The 20,258-nt window shown below is 34.8% G+C and overlaps 1 protein-coding gene across 1 annotated transcript; it reads left to right on the top strand.

The window, feature by feature from the left end:
• The first annotated feature begins 863 nt into the window (after nt 1-863).
• Nucleotides 864-13,976, top strand: LOC110779610 (uncharacterized). The gene is made up of 13 exons (XM_021984125.2): nt 864-1,366; nt 5,804-5,877; nt 5,978-6,061; nt 6,584-6,664; nt 7,388-7,468; nt 10,543-10,635; nt 11,253-11,432; nt 11,571-11,638; nt 11,753-11,804; nt 12,599-12,652; nt 12,991-13,083; nt 13,316-13,382; nt 13,485-13,976. Exons 1-13 carry the CDS (start codon nt 1,225-1,227, stop codon nt 13,574-13,576), a joined length of 1,161 nt encoding a protein of 386 aa, XP_021839817.1. The 5' UTR covers nt 864-1,224; the 3' UTR covers nt 13,577-13,976.
• Nucleotides 13,977-20,258: the final 6,282 nt, after the last annotated feature.

Below are 20,258 nucleotides of genomic sequence, written 5' to 3' on the forward strand. Positions count from 1 at the left end.
TTGCATTTCAATTGGACAGTTTTTTTCCAAGGAAATTTATCAAAATCACTCCAATAGTTAAGTTAGTAATTTGAAACTTTTACAAATTACAAGAGGTGCAACCATTGAAGTTGTTCTGATAAGCTTCTTGAGCAATCTTGTTGGGATTTAAGTACATGTCCAACATTTGTGTGTATGTGGCCTTCTTAGAAGTGAAAGGACTCAAGGAGTAGAATCAAATATTGAAAATTTGTTAATCTTTAATTAGTTGGTGAAAGAATGGAGAAAATCAATTGAAAACTGATTGAAACATTGAATATCTTGCTTAATAATTGGCCCAAAATTGGGCATGTCCAGGCCCAACCACTTTTGCATGCCCAAGCTTACCAAATTTAATACTCCCTCTCTTTTCACTAAAATGGATACACTTATCTTTTCACGATCTCAAAATACTCATATTCGGGAGTTAGTATTTTAAATTACGTATACGTAAAACTATGAGTATTAAAGTCCTAAAATAATCACTGAGTCGGATCAAACGAGACCATACATAAAAGATTTTGATGTTGGTATCCGCATATGCGAATAAAATTTTAACCTCAAGAAATAAACTTTTACTATCATTTTAGTGAAACGGAGGAAGTACTCTTTTCGAAGACATCTGATAAAATTAGAACGAAACAGAGGAAGTGCAGAATACCCATAATTTATTTTATTTTTTGTATAACATGAAAAAGAGAAAATCATTGCCAAAACTAAAATCATTTTGTTTCAATATTAGATTCAAAAGCCCACATCCAAAAATATAGGCCCAAAAGCCCACGCCTAAAAAAAGGCCTAAAAACACACACCCATAAAAACAGGCCCAAAACCCGAAAGTTGACGGCGCAGAATTGGACCGCAGATCCAGCGGAGCAGACAAATCAGCGTCTTTCTCTCTCTAAATTCGCCCTCTCTTTCTCCGGCGAGAATACCTCCCCCTCCACTTCCTCCTCCTCCTTTATTTCTCTCCCTAGATTGTCTGATTTTCTCTCTCCTCTTCAACCAATCACGAACTCACCAGAAATTTCCAGAACTTTCGTGCATGCTTCAGATCCGTTCATCATCTTCTTCATCGTCATCTCTTTGACCATGCCGTTGAACTGATTTGAATTCAGTCCAATCCAATTCAATCAGACTTCGACAATTTTTCACCATATTTTTTTGGCATTCCTCAAATATTAAGGAAATAAAATTGGGGAAAAAATGGAGGGAATATTCAATAAGATACGGAATTTGGATGCATATCCTAAAATTAACGAAGATTTTTACAGTAGGACGCTGTCTGGTGGCGTCATCACTCTCTTCTCCTCTCTCGTCATGTTCCTCCTCTTTTTCTCAGAACTCCGTACGCTCCTTTCCTCTCTCTATCTCCTATGATTATTATGTGTTTTTACATTTGTCCTGAGATTTGTTTTCATGATTTAAATTGAATTTTGTTTGTTTGATCTTGATCATTTGTTGTTTTGAGCTAAGAATTTGGTTGTTGTGTTTATAATTTCCGCCGAATTGTGATAATTTGTACCGAAGTTTCTGCTACGGATACGGTTATTTTGTTGGTAATTACTACGTAGCTTGCAAGCCTTGCATTGTCGAAATTTGAGCTTAGAATATGGTTATCGTGTTTGTAATGAACTTGAATTAGCTTGAATTGTGATTCGTATCGAAATTTGAGTTAAGGATATGGTTATTGTGTTTTAAGTTAGAAGTTTGGTGTGAATTAGGTGGATTTTTGGTGGTTATTAGGTGGATGTGCATTGCTTATTGAAGGAATTAGTGTTGGATTGAAGTGGTTGAGAACAAAGGAAAAGAGTGTAGGAAACTGTTGGGAATAAGAGTTTTAGGTTTTTTTTCAATTGAGGCTGGTGTTTGGATGGATCCAAAGTTCCAAACTGATGTATTCCTATATTTGTTAGGAGTTGATATGAGATAGCAAGTTTGTGATGTTGTCTTGGTTTCGCAAAAACTTGAAGTGAATTGTTGGGGTTTGTTGATATTATTTACTCAAGTGTGCATTTACAAGGACCGAAATCGTGAACATGATCTGATACAAGAGTACAAGACCAATGGCCGAGTACTTCTTACTTTTCCGCTTTGTGGAGAATCTGTTTAAGTTGGCAATCAATGTTTTGTACCGCAAGAAACTATTCCCTCTGCCTTGGAAAGACAGTCAAATTGCCACACTCCGGTCAAATAAATGACCTCTTGTGTTAAACATCAAAATCCATGTCTTCCCGATGAACTACAATTGATTTGAATCTTTGAAATGGCAACCAAAATCCACATTTATGGAACGAACATTTAACTAGTAGTGGCATATGAACTTAATCCGAAAAGTTTTCATGAGTCGGGATGCAGTGAATTTATTGGTACATATGACCAACTTGTCTTTAGTGAACCCAAGATCTTGGTTCCTCTTTGTAACACATTTTCTCTCCCTTCAAAACCCTCAAGGCCTCGATAAGACTTTTGAAATTATGGGAAGCATCATCTATTAATTTTTGAAACAACCTCTGATCATCAGGAATAGTTTATCACCAACATATTGGCTTTGAGAAGGTTGACCATGAGCTGCTGTTGTTGCATTTTAAAGTGAAAGCTTTTTTTTGTGTGAGTGTGGGTGGGGGGTGGGGGCTTATCATTCCTGTACAGTTTATAGGAATTCCTGGAGAAGGGAGAGACCTCTGAAGAACGGCAAGAACCTTCTCCATAATCTCAATGTCCAAACATGTGCGTGGACTCCAAGCCTTGGAGTATTAGTATCCTCAAAAAAAATTATCTGATGCTTACACATATCATTATAAATTCAACCTTGGAATTGAAGTTTGGATATCCAAGACAGGCAACTAATGCTTTTATCCTTGTGGTTATATGTTCGTTTGTAGAGAAGTTAACCTTCATAGGAATTTAAAGAATTAAAGTCTTCTAGCGTAGTATGTGCCTTCATCTGGTCTAGTTTATTGGTAATGACTGTCTGATATCTTAGTTCTGCTTAGTTCTGGTGCAGTGCTTGAATAATTTAAGAAGACTTTACGTGCATGTTGAGGGCTGGAAAACATTAATTGAACAAAACAATGCCAGCTTGCTAACAATTCGAGTTAAGTCTTTTGTCAACATTAAATTATGAGTTACTCCTTTATCCCAATTTATCTTCAACTGAGTCTTAGGGAGCATATTATGAAAAAAATGAAATTTTTTAGTGGGTGAGCATACAGGTGATTCACTGTGTATATAAAGAGGGAGCGCGAGAGGTTGGTCTTAGGGTTAATTTGGATGAGTTCAGTCATTATGTTTTAAAACTATGTGGTTCTAAATTGTTTTTCTAAGACATTTCCAGGGTGCCTGAAACAGTACGTATTGTTCAGACGTTTTTACCAATTGCTTTACCTTGGAGTTTTACAGTATGCACTCATCTATTGTTGAAGTGGGGTGACTTTGTTAGATTTTACAATTAAACTAATTATTGGCAGGCGAATGCCCCGGATAATTATACGTAATATGAAATTAAAAAGGATATTTTGATATTCACCACCTTTTAAGTTTCAAGTTTTGTACTTACCACCATATAAAATGCAATTCATATTTACCACCTTACTTTTATGCTATGTTTCTCAAGTTCTTCTTTAGGCGGTGTCGTTTCCGATAAAGGACTGGAGGATCCGACACTCAGGATATAATAAATTCATATAAAGCCACCATATATTTGGGTGTCATGTCGTGTCGAAGGATCGGAGGATCCGACACCCGACACCTTCCATCAACCAGAGTGTCGAAGTAACATAGAATTATGGAACGTTTTATATCACATCTTTACGGATTTCATCCAATTTTTCGTCCATGTGGGCCCTATTTAACGAACTTCTTTAATTGGAAACCTAATGAAAGAGGAGGGAAATTAAAGAAGTTAGGTAAGTGGTGTCCACATGGACGGAAAGTTAGATAGAGCCCGTTAAAGTGGTAAATATGAAACTACATCTTATAAGGTGGTAAATGCAAAACGTGTCATCTTATATGAAACTACATCTTATAAGGTGGTAAATACAAAAAAATTAACTTAAAAGGTGGTAAATATGAAAATATCCAATTAAATACCTGTGAACTAGACAAATCTTTTGACTATTTATAAAGGCCACTTCAAATGGAAATGGTGATGAATGGTTATAGTAGGATATAGGAATAAAATTATCATCGAGGACTGATTGTAATTGAAATTGAAAATAATTATTAGTCCCTAACTCCATATATGTTATTGTCTGGATTCATTTAGTAGTTTTTTTTTTTTTTTAAATATATATCTAGTTTCTAAGAAAATTTGGAGGAAGGTGATTGCGAATGATAAGCCTACTTGGGATTGAGGAAAATATGGCGTTGGATAAAACATAGTGGAGGGAGAGAATATACGTTGATGACTTGATTTGACTTATATATCTTCCATTTTGACCCTCTTAGTTTACTTCTAGTGTTTTGCGAACATTTTTGGTTAAAAGCTTTCTAACCTTTTCACTAGTTTCCCCCACAAATTTTTTTTCCCTCTCCGTCTTTTCTTGGCTCCCTTTTATATGATATTTTCAAATGTACTTATTTTATTTATCTGTCCTTATTTTTTTCGTTTTTAACTTTACTTATTATTCTTATCCCTTATGTTAGTTTTCTTAAATATTTTTTTCTTGTTTTACTTTCATTAATTTCACTTTCTCCCTCTTCCTTGTTTATTCTTTCCAACTTCCCGCTCCTTTCTTGTTTGGTTGGTCACAATGACGATCTCCTATGTCGATTCATGTTAGCCGATTCCAAATCATTTTGGGACTAAGGCTTCATTGTTGTATTGTTGTATGGTTTCTCTTATCTTTTACATACAAGATATTATAAGTTGGTGTGATTGAATAAGACTTAAAATAGTATAGAGAAGTTGGTAAGTCATTTACATTTCAAATGGGGTGTTATTGGTTCAAGTACTGAAAGATGCAGCTTTTTAAATGTAAAGAGAGCGATGAAGGTACATCACCGAGCATGTGGTGCCATCTCATCTTGTAAGAAGGGGTGACAGTAGCAATCCTTTGTTTTGGGTTTTAGGAATAGTGTGGAATAGCAAAAAGCTGTCTGTCATGATTAGACCTATGATTAGACCTGGTTATTGGACAGGGTAGTCCAGTGGATATAGGGTTAGGGTCAAGTTAATAGGGCTTATATTGGGCAGGGCTCTTATTGGACAGGGCCTCTATTGGACAGGGTCATTATAGGGTCAAACTTATACTACAATTATTTTGAAAATTAAAATAGTAATGATACAAAAAATTACGTGTATAGCTTCGTATTTACTTGTACTTGCACATGGCTCTTTTGTTTTTCATTTTTCATTGCTCGTTTATTGACCCGCCTACTAATGACCCGCGACCCGCTTTTGACCCGCCCATTATCGACCCGCTAAAAATGACCCTTTCCATACCCGACCCTCTTTTGACCCGCACCGACCCTGACCCGCCCCGCACGATAACCAGGTCTAGTCATGATATGCTGTATAACTTGCTGAGGTACTGCTCTAGGTAGGAAGGCTAGTTTCCATATGTTTATATTTAGCTACATTAGGAATGATCAAATTTGTTTATTCTATATGCCCTCTGGCTAACTTGTGGTGAAGATGGAGGTGCTGCCAGAGGGTCAGGTTGCTGACTGAATTTTTAAATGCATGGAACCAAAGTTCATTTCCTGTCCCTAATATTCTTTTTTCCTCCTTGAAATTACAGAGTATGTTTTTTTAAAGATGTTTTTTCTTATGTGACTGCAGGCCTATATTTGCATGCTGTGACTGAAACACAGCTTATAGTTGATACATCGAGAGGAGAAACCCTACGCATCAATGTAATGTAATTTCCTTTTAGAAGTTTAGCATTAATCTACATCACTGACTTGGTTTTCTTTTAGCTAACGAAGCTTTGTTCCTTTTTTCTCTGATAACCAGTTTGATGTTACTTTCCCCGCGCTACCATGTTCAATTCTCAGCGTTGATGCTATGGATATAAGTGGAGAGCAGCACCTTGATGTAGTATGTATTTCAGTGTCTTCATATGTTTATATAAACTTTATCTCTCTATAATTATTGCTTGTTTGCTAGAAAATTTACCTTCTGTTGTAGTTGAACTGTTCTTCTGTTGCATAGCGCTATGTGCTTCAGTTTATTGGCGTTGGATGACCTTGGGAAATTTCACTTTGTAAGGATCAGGTGCTCTTAGAGATATGTATGTGCTGCTGAAAAAATGTTTCCATATTAGTGACAGGTGGTTCGCTACCCCCTCTCCCCTTCTTATTCCCCCTCTTATATAGACAAGGGTGGAAAACTATCCTACAAAATTATAGGAATAATTTGCGGTGCAAAACAATGTTCCCACTGAACACTTTGTTTTGATACTTCTGTTATATCAAAATAATTTGCCTGTATCAAGACCAACACAGATCAAACCTTCAGGACTTTTAACTGGCAGTGATTTTTTTCTTGATGTATGTCCTTGACAACACTTTCTTAATTGGCTTTATTTGTCCTGAACTCTTGATTCTATTTGATACGCAGAGACATGACATAATCAAAAAAAGATTAGACTCCCATGGGAATGTGATAGAGACACGGCAAGAGGGCATTGGTGCTCCTAAGGTTAGTATCTCATGAATTCTTTTTTTGTTTTTGTTTTTGACGGTAGCATCTCAGAAATCAGTACCAAGTATATCCTCACTTCTAATATGCTGCTTCTTGATAAAATTAAGCTTTGCTTTTTACGTTCATCATCACTTCTGTCAATGTTTTTTGTTTATACATTTTTTCGGCAATCCATTGATTTTTGTGCTTTATCTCTACTAGTGGTGATTCATATAAATGGTCTTTACATAATGGAACTTTTAGATCTGGTCTGTTAAGTTGTCTTGAGTGGTATTTGTTTAACTTCTTGTGTATCAAGCAATTGCAAGGCGCGGAGAATTATTTACTAGTTTCCAGTTAATATGGTATTGGTTTTCATTAAATTTCTGTGATCTGCCATAAATTTTGTTAATTACGCTTGAGTCATCACCACGTTTTTCTAAGGATTTTATGTTGAAGGGCTATGGATTGTATGTTGAAGGGCTAGGAAAACATGAAAATATATTAAGTTTTTCTAATCCGTAGGAAACCCAAAAATAATGGACATTAAGAAATCTATTGATTCCAGATAACTTGAATTACTCTATAAACTTTCTATATCCTGGGCCAGATTCCCACAGTTCTTGTTTAAATTTGCAACCTGTATGAATAAGTTGCTAAGAGGGACTCGAATGCAACCTTTCCTTTCCTTTTCTTATTCTGCCATTCACACTTGACTAAAATTTTATTCAATTGGTGCAGATAGAGAAGCCGTTACAGAAGCATGGTGGCAGGCTGGAGCATAATGAGACTTATTGTGGCTCATGTTATGGTGCAGAAGCGGTATGGCTTCTTGTTTCAACTTGTAGGCTTTGTCATTGGTTGTCTTTAACTCCTTGACTTGTGACTTGTAACTGTTACTTTCTTTTTATTGAATTGTCAGTTTGCGTGAGTTATTTTCCTATTGTAGTCTTATACCTTGGAATTTCTTCCGATGTTTTCTTGGGACATCATTTTTTTGGCCCTGAGCAGCAGGTGACTTGTGATTGAACAATCTATTTCACTCGCACGAGTCACATGATACCGTAGTTGCTATTTTGTTATTGGCAATATCGGTTTAGTGATAGGTAGGTCTTTTTGTTAGATACTGTGAACTGCATTTCTTATAATGGAAACACCTGTTGTTTCTTCTCTTTGGAGGACCCTGTTAAAGGAGAATGTGCAAGGCCTAGATCTGAGGTACATCAAACTGGATTTTATTAGCTTCAAATAATCATTTGAAAGATGCTGTCATTGAGTTTTCTATTTATGCTTGGGTGTAGGACTCTGGTCTTATTCATGATATCATTTAAAAGCCTCTTGGAAGTAACTTAGCTTTTAAATGACTCTGGTCTGCTCTGTTTCACAGAAATACACTTCAGAGGACATGTATCCGATTCTGAAATGTCTCCGAAACCAAATGCTTCAAAACATGTTCCAAAACGCTGTGAAATGTTTCCAGAAAAAGAGAAACATTTCTTAGTAATTGATAACAGCAGGAGATGGGAATCTCCTACATATTAAGTTATGGGCTTGTCTTAATAAAGCGTTTTCTTTGGATGCTTAAAGATCAGGGGTCATCAAGGGGTTAACATGTTTAATTATAGGAAAGTGCATTTCTGACTTTTGAAACCACTGAGTTGAAGATATAATTAAAAGTCACAACATAAAGGTGATCCAAAGAGTTGTGTGAACGTAGAAGTCATGTGGTTTGTTAGGGTGTTTTATTTGAAGGGCTATCCCAAATACTATATTAAGGCTGTGTTCTTTTCACGTGAAAACCCCTGACATTTATCTAAACTTTTATAATCTTGCCTATTTTGAACGTATAAAATATATATTTTAGGTGGTGAACTAAACTTAGCATCCCTTATATTAACTTCTTTGACTTTATGCAAACTTTCTAGACGTTAGACCTCTAGGTTTTAAAAGGTGTAAAGAACAAGGCTTTAATAAGTGGGTAAAAGTGACTCACTAGGACATTCATGGGATGATATGCTTTATTTAGGATGAATTGCAGCAGGGACCTCTAGATTCTAGACTCTTCAATTCAGAGGTTATTGCTTCAAGTCAGTCAAACTGTTGATTTATGAGAGAAAATTTGTTGTGCTTTGTTTCCTTGGAGAAAAGACCATGAAGCCCTATAGCGAAAACCTGTGTTTCCCAGCATAGAGGTGATGCAAATTGATGTTCTCATTTGGGGTAGGGTTGTGAAAGAAATGGAGCTCATAGTCGAAATATACATGTTGAATTTTCAAAAGTTCTATGCAAATATCTTGGCAGGGTATTAGTAAAAAATCCTAACATTTTAAAGTGCCAGATTTGAAACGGGTGATTCTATGAAATATTTGAAGGTGTCATTTCTGAGGCTATCAAACATGTTATGAAGCATTTTAACTCAAGTGGTTCTCCCAATTTTCGAAAGGCTTAAGGTTGTAGCTTTGTTTTTTCTTTTCCCATAAAAAAAAGGGTGTTGCTTTTAACTCAAGGAATCCTTGATTCCGTCCAAGTTAGGTGAGTGTTGAACATTTGTACCGGTTGTGAATGAGTTGCATATTTGTGTAACTCCGAACAGATTATGAAATAAAGACCCACTGGTGGTATCTGTTGTTAGTTTGTCACACAGCAGAACTTCAGTCCTTCTAGAGAGAGTAAAAGGGAGAGTCTCCTTGGACTTATAGTTGTTTAAGATCTGAAGATAATGTGAAGGGAAATGTTAATTTGCCAACTTTGATGGTTGATGAGCATCTTCCAGACTTCCACTCTATGAGGCTAGGTCTTTTGCTGGAAGGAGGCGAATGGCTCCGCTCTGAACTTGTTTGAGGACATTGACTCTAACCAAATTTAGGAAGAGAGGTTGTGCCCGTTGAGGTTTAAGGATAGTTTAGATATGTGTCAAGGTGTTTGACATGCTCTTGTGGTCTACTCTGCAAAAGGGGGAAGGAAAAGTCCACTGAACCTTAAGGTGGAATTTGGAAGAATTTGGTTGAATTTTGGGGATAAGTTTAGCAAAGAAACCCCCCTAATGTTATGTGCTAATAGAGCTTGGAAAAGGAACTCACCATCTGTTGTGTGTGTGTGTGTGGGGGGGGGGGGGGGGGGGGAGCTGTTGTGGACCTCAGGATTTAATGGCTAAAACTTTTGAGGTCATTGGAGCATGGAATTAAATCTAGGCTATTTCGTTATTTAAATACTGTTGTGCAACGGATTTTAACTTGCAGTTCAGTGGAAAAGTGGATTGATGAGTGTGGGGGACAACTTTAGAGAAATGGCTTGCCACAAAAAGTATGCTGCTATTAACCAGGGATATAACAAAGCTGCTAAGATCATTTGCCAAAAAAAAGCCTATAACTTTAGACAATCAGGAGCATGTCTTATAAATTAATTCTATTAGTAAGAGAAGAGATCTTGGCTTTCCGCTTTTTTGTTTGGTCAGGGGTACTAATCTTAAGGATTGCTGGGAATACCATTTTTCCTTCACAATTAAGAGTTAATATGGGTTTTTAAAGATATTTCTATGGAAGTCAAAAGTGCTTGCAATATAGCAGAGCAGACTACAAGGTTGCGGAAGTGAAAACGTTAGAGCGTTTCTGTTTCCTTACTGCTCATCGCTATGCAAATGTAAGTTTCAGAACTAATGCCTGCAATGAAGCAATCTCTAACTTGTTGACGTTGACCTTCTATATTTCACAAATCCGGGGATATAAGCCATTAAATTACTGCATAATAACTCTACTGTTCAGGGCTTGTGGTCCGTTGGTAATTAAGTGGTTGCGAGAGTTTATCTGCCTCAGAATGATATGATTACTTTGTACACTGTTTATTTGAATATAATTTCTCGTTTTTTTGAATTGGGCCTTTTGTTTGTGATTTTCCAGGCGGACGATGATTGTTGCAACACTTGCGAAGATGTCCGTGAAGCATATAGAAAGAAGGGCTGGGCAGTTACAAACCCTGATTTACTTGACCAGGTCAGTTAGTTAAATGTATGACATTTTCCCTTCGTATATTTGTAGCTTTATTTTATTGGAGTGCTTTCTGCAAAATGTTTAGAACCTATTTGGAATTACTTCACTGTGGATTTCTCAGAAATGTAGGAGTGATTTACTGATTTGCCACCGGTGCCCCCTAGGGTATAATGACATTGGTATCCAGTCTGATGGTAAACAGCATATAACTACTCTGTATAGTGTATACATATATTAGAAGATGCAGCTGAAGGGAGTCTTAATAGGAAGGACTTATACCAGTCTGTTTTATACTTTTATCCAGGAGCAGCATTTGTCTTGGTTATTTGGTCACTTGTATGAAATCTTCTTTGTTTGAATTATATGTATAATATGCTATCTTCTGAAATACACTTATAGATTCATAGTAGCTATTTGCAATATCAGTGTTGTGTAGTTGAAGAGTGAGGAGTTGATTGTACTATTTTATTCTTTATCGTTTGTAATTTTGACAGATTCGAACTAATATTTATTTCTTAGGATGCATCTCCCTGTAAAATATCTGTGAATTTTGATACAGCAACTGTGAATCCTTACTGTATTTCCTGTTAATGATCTCCTTTTTTTCCTGTGACATGCAGTGTAAGAGGGAAGGTTTTCTGCAAAAAGTTAAGGATGAAGAAGGTGAAGGTTGTAATCTTTATGGATTTCTGGAAGTAAATAAGGTGGCTGGAAATTTTCATTTTGCACCTGGAAAAAGCTTTCAACAGTCAGGAGTTCATGTCCATGACTTATTGGCATTCCAAAAGGATAGTTTCAATGTAAGCCATATTGGGTTGCAAGCTTGTTTCTTTGAAACAATTTCTCTTTCCATAGTGTTATTCTGATTGTTGTATTTCTTACTTTCTGCCGCTATCTTATTGAGGATAATGATAGATTTCTAATGTATACTTTTGCAGATAAGTCACAAAATCAATAGATTGACTTTTGGGGACTATTTCCCTGGTGTTGTAAACCCCCTTGATGGGTATGCCTCCACTTCCCTGTCTTTCTATTACTTTGTGTAGCCTTGAATAGTTGAGTGTAGTGAAGCGCTTAATTTGTCCACAATTTTATTTATATGGGTTTTGATTCAATTCAGAGTGTCCTGGACACACAATACGCCAAATGGGATGTACCAATACTTTCTTAAGGTTAGTCTGCTCTCTTGTGCACTCTTTGCTCTCTTTTTCTTTAGTTCGGTGACTGTCCCACTGTGCTGTATTTCTGACTGATTGACTCAACAGCATTTTGATTTTTTTTGGTATATTTGGAAATGTTACTTTTCTAGAGGGTTTCAGTATTTCAATGCTACAAGTACCACTGTACAGCCAGCGCATGTCTTGATTTCTTAATTGTTGATTACAATATCGTACCCATGTCCGCAAATCTGTGGCTTATGATTTTGGCTGAGTAGTGAGTACTGTACTAAAATTGTTGCATCGTTCAAAGGGATAATTCATCATGTTAAGAGTGGGTTTATGCAATTATGCCTATATAAAGCGCATCATAGAGCCTCCTGTTTACATTTTATAATATAATAATTGATGCATTCAATAGTCTTCTGGAACGTTCCTTATCCTTTTGTATGGTTCCATATATTCAATTTGTGTCCAGGAGATGGTGCTGTGATCATGTTCATATGCAAGTTTCATAGTGTTTCCGTTTTAGGAGTGGACCTGATAATGATGTTATTTCTTGATCTATCATAATTGATGTTGCTGCTCTTTGACTATATCTCCCCAAAACAAATAAAACTAAAACAAATAAATTGTTTGCACTTAATTTGTTATTCCTTACTTTAGTCATAGCTTTTACTCCGTATCTGTTTATAATTTAGCTCCTTCAGGTTTGTTCCTTTATGGATAACTTGCTGATAGCCATGTCCCAAAAAATAAATTCTCTGTAACTTCCAGAATAGTGTGATTGAATTTCATTTGTGTTACAGGTGGTACCTACTGTATACACAGATGTGAATGGACATACTATAAATACAAATCAGGTATATTTTGGTTCCAATTACTTCCTCCCTTTCTTATTAGATGACGCAATGCCATTTTGGATATTATTCACACAAGTTCCTTTGACTTCCTTTTGTGATTTATATTTTAGAACAAACAGTCCTGTGAGGTCTCATTAGATTCGTCTTAATGAATATTTGTTAAATGTTGACTTTTTATAATTTTTTCTTGTCCATAATTGAAGATATTAATGTTTAAAATCGTGCATTGACAAACATGTCTAAAAAATTATATCATCTAAAAAAGAACAGAGGAAGTATATAGCATGGAGGCATTTGATGTAACAATATGATGACAGAACTTACCTTTGTCCTTGCAGTTTTCTGTCACCGAGCACTTTAAGAGCGCTAGTGCAGGTCACTTTTCGACATTGCCTGGAGTCTTCTTCTTTTACGATCTCTCTCCAATCAAGGTGAGCTCATATTCACAGGCAAAATGCCATATTATTTTCATCAATGAATATTTTAAAGTGATCCGGTGTTTTTTTTAATCCTTCACTTAATATTTGAAGAGATTTATTTTGAGGTGAACCTGATTATTGCATGATCATCTCAATTTTTTGCTGTGTATTTTTAGAGAACTGGCATAAAAAAATCAATAGAAATTATCTGAAGACTAATAACAACTCTTGTTTTATGCTTTAGGTAACTTTCAAAGAGGAACATGTTTCCTTTTTACACTTTTTGACAAATGTTTGTGCTATTGTTGGAGGTAAAACTCGAAATTCCTCTTCCCTTTTTCTAATCAAATCACTCGACTATCTTTTACCGTCTTATGGTCATATATATTTTTTTTTTTGGCATGTTGATTCAGGTGTTTTCACCGTGTCGGGAATTCTAGACTCCTTTGTCTATCATGGTCAAAAAGCAATTAAGAAGAAGATGGAAATTGGCAAATTTAGTTGAAGGAGTTTTACTAGCTGGCTACTGTTGTAATTTCTGGGGCTTGCTCGTTCATGTCTGTACGCGGAAGGAAAAATATATACAGCCCCAAATCGTCTGATCACAAAACAGAAACAGTTTTGTCATAGTTTCAGGATACAGTTTTTTCAATTTCTATTAATTATTCAAGAGTTTTAGGTGGTCTCTTTGCATATGCTCTAATGTTTTCTAGCTGTACCACAATTGTAAATTTCATTTAAAGATGAGAGCATGTGTTTCAGTCCCTGTGAAAGGGATACCCAAACTTATTCTAGAGTTCTTGCTATGCAGAGAAAACACAATTAATCGGATACCTTCAATTACATTTTAACACTTCCTTAGCTAAAATAAGTTTGCAAATTTGGTTTCTTTTTCTTTCACAAAATCGAGTAATTATTCAAAAGTTTTAACTACTTTCTAATTTGCAATCATGTCCAAACTCTGTTGGCACCAAGTAGTCAAGTGATGGTGTGATTGTGAGCAACACATGCATCACTTTTTTTTTCTTTTTTGCTTTTTTCTGGTGTGAATGAGCTACAATGACAATAAACACATGCACCTCCTGCGTGTACCTTCAACGTATGTTGGTGTGTTTAATTAGTTCATTGTAATACTCAGTATTACTGAAGGATTCTGTTTTACAGCAGCTTTGACTGTGATACCTGATTGTTTTGGATTGGAGTAGGAATATCAACATCTAACTTTTAGGCTTCGTCTATTTGACTTATTTTGTTTAAATAACCTTATCTGAACATGTTTTGTCTGAAGTAAATTTCACTTATCAATGTGTGAAATTGTTCGAAAAATACTTATTTTTCTCAACATTGAACTAAACTGAATTTATTTTATCTGAACTAAGTCGAAATAAGTCGAATCTTTTCATCTCATCGTTGCCTTCATCTTTGAATTAAAGGTTCTTATTATCTTGATCGGCACGAATTTGTTATATTCTTTTCAGGATTAACCAAACCTTCGACACTTTGGAGCAATAATAAAACAATAGACAACATAGTGATACGGATAACTACCGATCTTTTAGACTGATTCTAACATGAGTGTAATATCACCAGGAAAGATTGGAGTAAACGGAACGACAAAGATCCAATTTAAATAATGAGCAGAATATTTATCAAGTTTCTAATGAGCCAGAACCGTAATAAATAGTGATAAATTAGCACCCATTTTACGACTTTCTGCAATTTTCCACTTTTTTATTTCTTTTGTTTTCCTTTTATTTATTTTTAACTTTCTGCAGATTCCACTTGGAGTATCTTTTTAGCAATGTTTTCATCTCTATGCAATTCGGACAGAAAAAGGAGGAAGAATGAGAATCAAGAATATTGATAACGCTGCCACCCCTCCACTATACTAGATATTTTTGTTAGTGGCCCAATTTTGGATTGCACATACGTGGTGAATAGTGCTTATTGTGTATTTAATGAATATGGAGAAGGATTTTATGGGCGGAATTAGGGTACTGTCGTACTGGCGGGGATATGGCTCCTGCTATGATATGTTTAAAAATTAAATATGTATTTATAAAATATATGTCTAATATAGCTCAAGTGATTATTTTACCTTAAAAGTTAGAAGATGTTGGAGATATAAGGTTCGAATCTTGCTTGTGTTATTGTTCTCCCTATTTTATTTTTGTTTTGTATTGTTACAAGTTATGGTTTCTGATTCCATCTACACGTACATAAGTTAAATATTTTACTATATACTCCCTCCGTATTTATTTAAGAGAAACACTTGGCCGGGCACGCGTATTAAGAAAAAGAATTGAATGAAATAAAGTAATAAAACAATTGGGGTTGAGTAAATATTTTAATAAGAAAAATAAGTAGGGACCATGTCATTTTAGGGAGTGGGGGTGGAGGTGGGGTGTAGATATATTATTTAATTAGATGGTGGAGTTGATAAGTTACTAAAAATGGCAAGTGTATCTCTTAAATAAATACGGCTGGAAAAGGCAAGTGTATCCCTTAAATAAATACAGAGAGAGTATTCTTTAGATTTGAACTACTCAGTATACATTAGTTTAAAAACAGGGTGTACAATAAATATTGAGCACCCTGTTAGATTAAAAAAAACATAATAATGATGTTAGTGGTGATAAGTTTAGGGGGGAAAGGACTAAAAAGAGCATGTGTATAGTATTTGAATTTCTAGTATTGTCAAATCTTCAATCATTCACTCATGTCAAGTGTGGACGTATCCTCAAATCCAATAAGCTTGTAGTGATCCTGGTCTTATTGAAAAAATGAAGAAATAATTCCAAACAAATTCATTTCGGGGTTAGGTGTAGTCCAAGTATAATCGGTCTGAACTCTAAACTTGAATTATTTGATCCGGTTCAATAAAGTTCGGTTTTAGACCGGTAAAATCTAGACCTAATCATCATGAGCGACCTAATCATCATGAGCTCGGCCGTTAGCCGGGCCTGAAAAATAGAGATTTTAGGGCAGATTTTTTAGGCCCGGATTTTTAACTTTTTAGGCGGAGTTTTGTTATAAATTTGGCCCGGTCCGGAATAATCCAAAAGATAGCTTGAAGTATTCAACCCGAAGTTGGCCCGACCCAGCCGACATAATGGACAAATTTTTTAAGCAGTGGCCCGGCCCGATATTTGATCAGGTCTAGTAAAAACCCCTACTTTCGTCTATACATGATCTAGTGACATAGTTTTAGGATACCGTGGGGACAACAATATTTTCTCCAAATCAAGAAACTTTTAATCCGGAAATTAGCATTTGATCGAGGAAGTCATGGAGACCATGAGACAGATTGATTAAATAGAAGATGGGGGAAGCTACTTTGGAAAGTGGAAAACGGCCATCAAAAGGTCTTGCGCGCACAAGGTGTACAATAAATTTATTGTACACCAAGATAACTTTTATGCAGTTTTTCGTAACTTTAACCTATTTTTCTGTAACTTTTATATTATAAAATTAAAAAGTTGATAGATAAACATTTTAAAGGGTTAAATGATTAATTTATACATTATTAGTGATTTTGAAGAAATAATTTTTTATTCAAATGAAAAATTTATCATTAAAAAATAGATAAATTTTACATATATAAATGTAACTTTAAAGCATTTTAAGTCAACTTTTACTTCGGTGTACAATATTTATTGTACACCCATTGTAAATAAGAATTTGTGAACGGCCATTTATAAATTACAGTTACAGTTACAGTTACAGTTACAGTTACTTACAGTTTTAAATAAAACTTGTGAGTCTCTAAAGGCAGATACGTTGTATCTTAGTTACTCTGGACCAAACACCAAAGCTATCCATACTTCGATCCATGCCATTTATGGAGGGTGGAATTTGAACTGCTAGTCTCTGGAAATTCGTTTAGAGGTCATATACCATGCTCAGTAAATCAATAATATTCCAAACAATTAATAAAATTAGGCAATAATAATTATCAAAAAAAATACTCTCTCCGTCTCTTTTTGTTCTTTACGTTTGTTATTTTACACGCGCTTTATTAATGTGCATTGAAATTCCTCTATTTTTTTATTCAAACAAGAAAAATTACGTTTATTTATAATGTTTTCACTTTTATCAAAATTCTGATATTGGTAAAATGATAAATATTTAATGTCCCAATGAAAAAGTATAAGAGATTAAATGACCCAATGATGATGGGTGATGTGTCATATGAGTTGGAGATGGGTGATGTGTCATATGTAAGAGAAATATGTAAAAATGTGGGTGGGTGTAAGAAGAAAATGAAAAGTAAAAGAAATTTAATGAAAAGTTATAAATGTTGTGGGTAAGAAAGGGAGCGGCGAGACGGCTATCTGATATATGCTGCAAACACATATCAGTCAACAAAACGACAAAATAGGGAAAAAATGAAGTATCATTCTTGTAAAAACAACTACCATTCCTATTAAAAAAAAGTATCATTCAGTTAAAAAAAGTACCATTTCTTTTTTAAAAAGATTATCATTCGATTTTTTTGTCTTTTTCCTATTTTATCTTTTGCTATGATATGTATTTGCAAGCACACATCAGATGTGCAAAGATACTTCTTCGGATAAGAAAAATATGATTGTAAATTTTCATATAAAAAATAGTACGTATAATAAGGCCCTTTGTATGTCTTATTCACCAAACAATGTAAATAGTTTTATTAAACAGACTAAAAAGTATCAAATGGAACTCCCACACCACTTCCTGCTCTGGGCCAAAGACAAAAGACAAGTTAATACATTGGCTACCACCTCCACAATCGAGCCTCAAGTGGAATGTTGATGTGTCGTTAAATCCCTCTACCTCCAAATGCTCTATTGGTGGTGTACTCCGTGATCACACCGGGAAATTTATGTGTCTATTCTCAAGTCCAATACCTTACATGGAGATAAACCATGCCGAAGTACTAGTCATTCAAAGAGCTCTCAAAATCACCATGAATTGATACTCAGTCAATAAAATACATGCAATAATTATCAAAAAAAAAAAAAAAAAAACAGACTAAAAAGTAAAAGTATAAAGATTATTTTGAAACGGAGGTAGTTTGTAGAAAAATAAATTTGTACTTTGTATGTCTTATTCACCAAATATATATTTTTATAATATAATTAGCGGATGGAGTAGTAAGATTTCTACCCATCACCTAAAATGGTTTTAAATTTTTAGCAGCAACCAAATATAAGCGTACTCTTTACCACTTACGGGGTACAAGAGAGTAAGAAAGCAACCTCACATATTAGCAATCGGTCTAGTAAGATTTCTAACCCATAACCTCGAAAAAATTGAAAAAATTTAGGTAGGTTAGATGATTTGTTAGGTCTAAAACCTTTCTCGATCAAACTAATTTGAATTAGCAATACCAATCTTACGTGGACAGTATGTTGAAAATTAGCTTTCAAAATGATGCAAGCAAAAAATCTATTTCCATTTAAACAATATTTATAAATCGTTCACTTTAAACATTATTTATAATAAACTAAGAATTTTTAAAAATATTTGCACGCATTGTATGTGGCCGGAGTATTACATCCTATATAGAGTGACGTTACTTTTTGTTTGCATTCACAATTAAAATGTCGTTTAGTTGCAATTTTGCTAAAAGCAAGCATGAAATGTACACCCTTTTTCTTGAATGGCTTTTCTTTTACTCAAAGGATATACGTTTTCAACCACCCAAAAATTCAATATTCTTTCATACTCCCCATTGAACTTCCCACCCTATGCTTTTTAGTTCACACTTCACACAATTCATGATTACTCACTCAAATTACGGCTACCCTTCATTAAGCCCTAACTTTTGAGTTATGTTGGTGGTTACGAGTTTGAATTCAATTCCTTGTGACTTTGTGAGTTGTGAATCTACATCCTTTCTTTTTCTTTCCCACTTTCCCCGGATAATATTAATGGAGAAATTGTCATAATTTTGTGATTAATATTTAAAATATATAAGACAGTTCTGGACAATAACATAATCAGGAATTTGTCCTTGGGTACTAAACATTCAAAGTTACTCATTTAGGGGAATCCCGTAACAATTTTATCAATCCCCCCCCCCCTCCCCAACGCTGTTGTCCCTACGATTGTGGTGTACTTCTTGTTACTTTCACGGTTAACCTTTAACAGCTATCAACTAATCAAAAGCTATGAAATAAAGTTAACGGTTATCGCTAATATTGTTGACTAACGTTGTATTTAAAACATACTCGTAAGTATAACTTGTAGTCTTGGCTTGGTCGGAATTTTGCATGCTAGTTTTTCCATAACGACCTAAACACCTAATCGGTACATGATAATGAGGTCGTTTTTCCTCTACCCGAGCCAAACAGAATATCACCATCAACTTACAAAGTGTTTAACATAATCTACAATAGTTAAACACAATCAAGAGTCCTTCAAAAAAAAAAGCACAATTAAGAGCGTTCTAGATACTTTCTTAACTACATATCTCGAAATTCATCTTCGAAAAAACAATCAATAATTTGCTAGTTGTGTCCTTAGCATATGTACAAAAGAAAATACAGTATGAGCATAACATTTCACCAAACATGGTGGCAAAATTCAATTCTTACGGATATCAATCAAACTCAAAAATGGTCCTTTTTTCTTTCTTTCAACCCTACACCATTTACATGAATTGTGTACGAATATGGCCTTATTAGTTAATTCCAGCTCCATTTGATAATAACCTCTAACTAACATGTGACCATTTGTTGAATTTTTTGGATCACAAGATATCTCACAACCAAGTCTCAACCAAACATAAGATCCCACAATTTTTTGGACTTTCTATTTTTATTTTTATTTGATTAGTAAAGAAAATGTTGTACCAACAATCATTTACCATTGTTGTAAAATCATCTAGAAAAATGATTTCAAGTAGTCCATTTGAGTTTTCTTTTTATGTAAAATCTTCCAATCTAACTACAAATAACGAGATTGGTGTAAATGCATGAAATAATAGTAATAATAATAATAATGATAATAATAACAATAAATAAATAAACAATATTTCTAAGACAAAGAAAAAAGAATGAGAGTGGGGGATGCTCAGTTGGTTAAAGCCTCCCTCCCGATTCCAGGTGATCCTAGATTCGATTCCCATCCCCGCCATTGTGGCTCACTTGCACCAATAAAAAAAACAAATAACAAGAATGAAATAATAATAACAATAAAATAGA

Source organism: Spinacia oleracea, chromosome 2, assembly GCF_020520425.1.
Source record: "Spinacia oleracea cultivar Varoflay chromosome 2, BTI_SOV_V1, whole genome shotgun sequence".
In the NCBI taxonomy this organism is placed as follows: Eukaryota; Viridiplantae; Streptophyta; class Magnoliopsida; order Caryophyllales; family Amaranthaceae; genus Spinacia; species Spinacia oleracea.